We start from the raw sequence: 7,878 nt of genomic DNA, 5'->3' as shown, positions 1-7,878 counted from the left end.
ATATCACCTACAGTTGGCTGTGAAATATCAAGTAGGGATGAAATTTCATGAACCGGTGGCAACGGTGGCATCCATCACAGTGCCACTCTTAAAATCACTGAGCTCTTCAGGACCATTTTGTATCTTAAATGTTTGCAAAATGGAGACTGCATAGGTGCTTGATTTTATATGCTTGTGGCAACAGGTCTGATTGAAACACCTGAAATTAATCATTAACAAAAGTGGCCGAATACTTTTGTCCATATAGTGTAGTATGTTTGGATTGCTGGATTTACATCTTTCGTCTGGGACAGCCCAAAGTCACACAATGTTTACCAGGCTTTCCAGAACAACTAAACCCTGCCTGTAGCTACAGCTAGCTCCTCAAGTAATGCTGATTCTGGTCTGTTCTCAGACCTGATATAATTGTTTCAGCTCAAAACTATGCAAGATGGATCTGCCTGATGATAGACGTGGAATCTGGCCCGTCCATATGCTGTGAAAAGCTAATTTTGTATTTCTACAAATAAAACTTGTGCTGTAATAGACATGGAGACAGAGTTTTATGCCTGAATAACATGTTACATAATGTTCATCTAGAAGTCAAAGATCCTTGGTTGCATACAAGTTAAGATCTGGTATTTTTCCTCCAGCCATTGAGCTTGGTTGATTCAAAAACATTCCATGACAAAACAGACTTTGTGAGTTGTGCAATCTGTCTGAAGTGGAAAGCAAGACGTTAGCACTGTATAAAATATGATTTGAAAGTTATTGCTCCATGAAATGGCCTGACAAACTCCTGAACAGTGCAGTGGCCCGTTGAGCAAAACTAGGATGGCTGTTAAATTCGACACATTTAGGCTTGTTGATTTTGTCTAGAAAAGCAAAGGGGGAAGGATGTTAAGAAAATAAATGGTAAACTCTATGTTATATTTTTGTTTGTGGATCCAATGAGTTTCTAAATGGTGAGACAGAGTTGTGAGGAGGAATTGTGGAATGCATGATGCTAATCACACTCACATATTCTGGTCATGTCCTGAGCTGTGAATGATCTGAGGGAGGTTTTTAAAGCACTGAAAGAAATTCTTCAGGACGTCCCCCAGGAACCCACAGTGGCACAGATGGGATAACACCTAAGGTCTGAATGGGAGGGCCAAAAATACTTGTTAAACATGTTTACAGCAGCCCTGAAGTGCATAACCAAAAGATGGATGAAATCAGACTCAGACACATACGATATACTGGTATGGAAGTCTGGGATATCAGATGGAACAAATCACAAACCTAAGACTCCAAAATGAAATTTTTTACACACATTGAAAATACCTTGTTATTTTGCCTTAAAGCTGAGATCACACCTTGTAACAGGTTTTTCTAGTTTCTGAAGTAGTTATTTTCAGTGGAAATACAATTAATTTGATTTATTTTTGTTATTCTTTTTTTTGCCCCTCATATGCATATACCTCAGTGTGGGTATCTTTTTTCATACATTTTTGTTTTATACTACCCCTGGCTAAATGTTATTTTTATTGACTAGCAGGACATAGACATAGACCTGCTATGTCTATGTCTGAACAGGAAGTTACTCACTTACCCTTCCAAAATGATACAAAAACATTTTAAAGTGCAAAATATTGCAAAATAAGACCAAAAATGGTGATTAATCAGGATTAACTGCAAAATTCTGGTACTAATTGCAATTACATTTTTCAATATAATTTTTGACGGGTCTATTTTTTTTAAGGATTGAAAGTATTGATATAAAATAATATGAATGTCTTACATTTATATTACTCTTAGAATTTGGTTGAATTGATTCGTTTAAAAAATTTTTCTTTTAAAAGTAGGGACTGAGATGTTATCATTTCTTATACAAGACTACCCTCCTCCTTTAGTGTCCTCTCCCTCTGCATTAACACACCACTGCATTCAGGTCTGCCACGGATCAAAGCAGCACAGTAGGTCTTCTTCATACTCAGAACCTCTGTCGTTCTTTTCCACCTTCTGACACTCGAAACATGTTCATTTGAGCACAGATTTGATCTTAGGAAAAGGAAAATTAACACGGTGAATAGGGAGGGTGATCAAGCACTGTGATTGTTTTTTGGGGCCGTCCATGGTCTTGGACATCCTCTCTGCCTTCACTAAATCTTTACTGCCATTCAAACATGTGACTATGACATGCAGTGTTCCCCATACACCTCATACGTCTGCTGTTTTGTTCAATTTCACCAACAATTTCAAGTTATTGTGTTGCTCAGATTTTAAGCTAATAATGTTCTGACACGTGCAAAATACGTGCACTTCAATCAGTAGCTAGCAGTGAACTAGAGACGTCACTTATTGGAAAGTTACAGCAGCTGTGTGTGAATACCCAACGTTTAAATATACAACACTCAGTGTGACTGTGAACCACATCCACATGGTTTTGTTCTCAAAAGCACAGTCTCATCATTTAACAGCCATGCCCTGTATAATGGGTACAAATGCTTATATGGCTGGGAAAGAAGGAAATTTCTGTATTATATTGATAAAATAGATGAAGAAAAATTAAATTTAAAAAGTCTAGTTAGTATTCTCCTCTTTTATTCTTGACAGTGAACAAACCTACTGTTCCCTCTGATCCTGGACAGCTTAAATTCTTTGTGTCATGTAAGTTCAGGTGGGCTGGGCATAGGATTGCATGTATGACACTATAGTAGAATGAAAAATCCTAACTTATAACATTATTATTGTGATCATCTGGAATTAATTAATCAGAGCCTGTAATTAGCATTAATTAGTATCTCTTATCAACTGACAGGACTAAATGAAAAACAAAATATTAATAAAACCAGACAAAAATGTGAGATACTTACATTGTCAGCCCTCATATCTACAAATGACTCTGCTTCTGTGTCCTTGCCCTTTAAATGAGATGCATTCATATGTTTATGGTTATACAATCATTCTGAATGGCTCAATTGTCTTCAGGACTGTTAACTCTGAGGAGACGTTCAAAAGGTCAAGCCCTTTATCACTTCAATCTGATTTTCATGGTGATATTATTAAGATTCACATTTCACACGATACTTTTTCTATTATGATCTCTAAGAGGTGTAGAAAAATGCTTTTGAAGAAACAGCAAAGTGGAGAAGTAGAAAGAGAAAATAGTTAACAGCTGTTTAGGTCAATACGAAAACTTGACAGTGATATTTTAAACTGTTGATAGCTGCTAACTATCAGAAGTTCATTAAACTGGAGCTGAATTAATTTAATTACACTTGGGAATGAATGACAGTAGCTGTGGCACATTTACAATGAAGAATAGTTTATCTATAGCAAAATAAAATCTGGTCTTTTAGATTATCAAGCTGCATATAAAATAAAACAGCTTTAATGTCAATAAGATTTTTTTTATATAAAGCCGGATCACGCAGAACTTAGAATTTGGCCCTATTAATGGCGTATTTGTCGATGCTGTTTATGTAAACAGAGTCATCAGACAGGGAGAGAGAGAGAAAGCTGCGTTCAGGGTGGGTTGATGAACGCCCCTGGCTCTGCACTGCTGACGAAAGCTGCTTAGCTCCTCTGTTGCTATGGCAACCATGGAGAGCAGCCAGACAAAAAAAAAAAAACGAGGCAAAGGGGAGGGGCTTTGAAGGGAGAAATAGAGGAGAAAGAGCTGGATGGGGGAGATAGAGAGAGGGAGGGATACAGGCAGACGATAAAGAAACACACTGAGAGAATCAGAGGTAGAGCGACGCTTCAGACCGAGATAAAGATAACGTCTGGATATCAATTCTCACACCAGCTGGGGAATAATTACTAAAGAAAGATAGGAGGACAGAGAGCAAGGGGAACAGAGAGAGAAGATGGATGTACAAACGGAGAACACGGACCCCCCGCCTTGTGAGACCCAGTCGAGTGGAAAAATCAGGAAAGGATTCAAGCTGTTTGGCAAACGCAAGCCAGGTAACATCTTTTCTATCCGTAACAAAGGGGATGGGAACAACAAGTCACCTGTAAAAACGGGCAAAAGCCTAGAGGGATTATCAGAGACTGCTACACCAGATTCTGAGCAGGATTCAGAAAAGGAAAAGGGAAATGAGGTGAGTCAAGGGGAGAGGGAGCAGGCAGAGGAGGAGCCGCTCGGGGAAGATGGCGTTCTGGCTGCCGCCCCTGCTCGCACCTCCATTTCTTCAGCCAGCTCGGCCAAGTCCCTCAGCTTCCTGTCCCTACTGAGGGGCGGCCGGAGAGGAATGGGGGACCGTCGAGCACACACAGTGTCCCAGCCTTCTGGTCGGCAGCGTCGAGGGTTAAAGGGTCTCTTTGGTACTGTGAAGTTCCGATCAAAGGATAAAGATGACAAGGAGGAAGCCCCTCCGAGCCCACTTCTTATGTCGTCCCGCGCAAACAGTGTGGAGATCATCAAAGAGGACCTCACCCTCACCCCGAAATCACCACGCTCTCTGGACAGCCCAGTAACTGAGCCCATCAAGAGTCTAACATCACAAGAAAGTACAGCCACGAGTCCGTCAGACACCATAATTCCCCAAGGGACAACAGGCAATGTGAGTAGTACTAATGAGCATGTGCCGCCTTTACCTGACTCTGAACCCCCCTTGATACCCGGTGATAACAGCCTGAGCTCCTTGCTGGCTGACATCTCCTCTCTCCTGACATTTGAGTCCATCTCGGGGGGTGATATCATGGCCGATGTGGAGGCAGAGTGGGGAAAAGCCAGCAGTGCCATCAGTGCTGTGGTGACCGAAGTCCCGCCTTCATCCACATCTACCTTCTCCAAACCTTCCATCTCCTCTCCGCTGACTTCTACCTCTGTTCGCACTGCCGACAAAGCCAAACCCTCTTCTCCTGTAGCCTCGACCCAATCCTTCACTCCTCTGACAAAGACGTCCACAACTTCCTCTCCCATTGCCAAGCCGAGCACCATCATCACGACACTGACCAAATCTTCCACTTTGACGACTCCCTCGGTCAAACTGAGCTCAGACTCTGCTTCAGTCTCCACCACCCCTATAACGCTAACAAGCTTCTCTGGTCCAAAAATGTCTTCCCCTTCAATGACAGCTAAATCCTCTGCTACAGCCACAGCTCCTTCAATCACCCCAGCTACTGTAGCCAAGGCTCCCTCAGTTAGTTCAACCCTTACTTCTACAATTAGCAAACTGGCATCAGAGATTCCACCTCCAGTAAGTAAACCTAGCCCTGTAGCAGCTCCTGCCCCAGTAAAACCTCAAGTGACCCATAGCCCCCCAACCCCTGTTTCTTTTACCCAATCTCCACCTCCCAAATTGGATTCAACTGGTAGTTCTAGCTTGCAAACTTCAACTTCCTTCAAACCAATCCCTAGCTCAGTTTTGGCAGAATCTAAACCCCCAGTCACCGAATCACTGGCGTTTACTATTTCCGCTAAACCTGCCCCTTCTTCACCTGGTGTTACCTCCAAGATGACAACTGTTACTACATCAACTGCGACCTCAAGTTCAGTATCTGCTGCCCTATCCAAGCCCCAACTCATATCAAGCCCACTGGACCTAAACAAGACAACTCCTTCCCTTGCAACTGTTCCAGATTTTTCCTCTACTTTTACTTCCACAACCAAAACCCAACCCTGCCCTCCACCTTTCCCAACTCTCCCTTCTGATAAACTCCCTCCTGCCTATAAACCTCCACCTGCACCATCCTCTTTCGACAAGGCACCCCCTCCTTCAACGCAGGTTTCAGCTTCTGCTCCCATTTCTAGTGTTTCCATGCCCTCCCCAACACCTCCAGCTCCAGGCCAAATACCAGTCATTCAATCTAAAGGTCCTCCTACCACTAGCTCTATTACTGGACTTAAAGATTCCCCTACTCCCGGTCCGATGCAATCTTCTCAATCTAAAGACCCTTATTCTACTGCTCAAATACCAGTTTCTCAACCCAAAGCTCCTGCACAAGATGAAATCCCAGTATCTAAAGATCCTTCTCCTCCCTGTTTCCCAGTTTCTGTAGTCAAAGACCCTCCTGTCACAGCTCGTCTCCCAGTTTCTTTATCTAAAGACACTCCTGCTCCTGCCCCCAGTCCTCCTGCCCCTTTTCATGCCCCAGTTTCAGTATCCAAAGACGCTCCAGCTTCTGCTCAGATTCAACTTTCTCAATCTAAAGTTCCCTCTGCCCCCACCCCTGCTCCATGCCCTGTCTCTTCTTCTCTTTCTTCTCCCCCTTCACCCCGGCAGAGTGAGGCCTCTGCCAAGACGAGAGGAAGCGAGGAGGCTTCAGTGGATGGGAAACTGTCGAGTCCAAGCAGCACAGACGCCCGGAGATCTCATATTGTGCCAGACAAAACAGAGGAGCAGCAACATGAGTCACGAGCGAGCCTCCAGGGAATCCATAGAGAGAAGAAGATGCCTCAAGCTAAGGCATCCGGACTTAGCAAGATACCCGTGGTCGGAGGAGGGAGGCCTGGTAAGATACCTGTCCGGGACAGTCAACATGCAGAAGATGAGGTGACAAGAGACCCGCCGACTCCTGTGTTTGAAGAAGAGAGGCCAAATTTCAACTCACATGATGCAGGAGGTCGAGATAAAGTCAGAGATGCTGAGGCTAGCGTGCCCACCTCAAAACCCAGCCAGGAGGAGAGCCAACAGCAGAAAGCGCTCACCAGTTTACCACGTGACTCGAAGATCCCTGTAAAGCACGGCGCTTCACAAATCCCTCAAGCTAAAGAGACACCACGCACCAAGATACCAGTGTCTAAGGTTCCCGTCCGCAGGGTTGGTAACAAACCTGCAGCTGCAGGCGGCAGCACCCCGATAAGAAAATGAAATGGATACAGGTTATGGCTTGGACTGCAACTTTTTTTCCCCACAGCCACCCTTCTTAAACTCATATTTTTATCCCATACTTCACGGCTTGTTTCTCTGTCATCTCTTCACTACACAATAAGCAGCAGTAACAGAGTTAAGGATCCTGGCAGCTCTCAAGCACAAAACATCTCCACAGGGAGCCGGAGCGGCAAGTCTGGCTCTGTGGTGCTGAGTAAACGGGACATGCACTCAGGAAAGGTTTCAGGGTTGCACCTGAACACAAAGCAGAAGCAGTATTGGTAAAGTCAAAAAAAAAAACAAAAAAAACAAAACAAAACAAAAAAAACAGGATAAGCAAAGCTAAAAGGTCTTCTGGGAACACAGTCTCACAAACGACATGGGCGAGTGCCTTTAAAAGGGTGCTTTTCCTACAGACTCAAAAATTTGTCCAGTCTTTTTCTACGGTACTTTTGACTTTTGTTACTCCCACTTTTTGTAGGAAGCGTCTGATCTTTTTTGTCTTTCTTTCCTGGAAGTCTCTTTGATAACAACAAAGTCCCTTTACATTTTATTTATGTCAGAAGAACCACAGGAGCTCTACGAATTCAATGCAAAACAACCAAATTTTACATTCCATGACTATCTCTGGATGTATGTAGCAGAAAAAAAATGTGCCATTATTTTTTGCACAAGATGTCGAACTGTACCGCGCCTGTTTGTCTGCCTGCTCATATGTAACATGATCAGATCTCACTGTGAACTAGTTGACAGACTGATTTTAAGGGAGGAACTCCTTCCTGTGAAAAGGACAGAAGCCATTGTGAATGGCAATATGAACGCTTGAGATCTCCAGCTCGAATACTGGCACATCCTTATCCTACTTATACTCAAGATGAGATCAATATCTCTGTGAATAGTCTCATCTATGTTGTTCTGTTTCCTATTTAATCAATAAAACATATGAGTGCTTAGCAAGACGAGGCCTCTTTAAGTTGTGATTTACATCCTTTCCTACATTGAGGCAGCCAGATAAGGAAAGTGAGTAGATATAAAAAAGGATTAAGCAGGACTACATCTTTAGTTAATCTTTTGTGGAAAGAAATTATATAAC

The 7,878-nt window shown here is 43.1% G+C and overlaps 1 protein-coding gene across 1 annotated transcript; it reads left to right on the top strand.

Annotated features, from left to right (window-relative positions):
- Window positions 1-3,725: 3,725 nt before the first annotated feature.
- si:ch211-244c8.4 (APC membrane recruitment protein 2) lies at window positions 3,726-7,726 on the top strand. Its single transcript, XM_041801857.1, has one exon. The coding sequence runs from the start codon at window positions 3,834-3,836 to the stop codon at window positions 6,783-6,785; it is 2,952 nt and encodes a 983-aa protein (XP_041657791.1). The 5' UTR covers window positions 3,726-3,833; the 3' UTR covers window positions 6,786-7,726.
- The last annotated feature ends 152 nt before the right edge of the window (window positions 7,727-7,878 follow it).

Source organism: Cheilinus undulatus, linkage group 12 (assembly GCF_018320785.1).
Source record: "Cheilinus undulatus linkage group 12, ASM1832078v1, whole genome shotgun sequence".
NCBI lineage: Eukaryota > Metazoa > Chordata > Actinopteri > Labriformes > Labridae > Cheilinus > Cheilinus undulatus.
The sequence above is the reverse complement of the archived record's forward strand: the minus strand, read 5'-3'. Positions and strand labels throughout refer to the sequence as shown.

Excerpts from the sequence above, each read along its gene's own strand:
- si:ch211-244c8.4 (XM_041801857.1), top strand. The coding sequence starts at position 3,834 with ATGGATGTACAAACGGAGAACACGGACCCCCCGCCTTGTGAGACCCAG.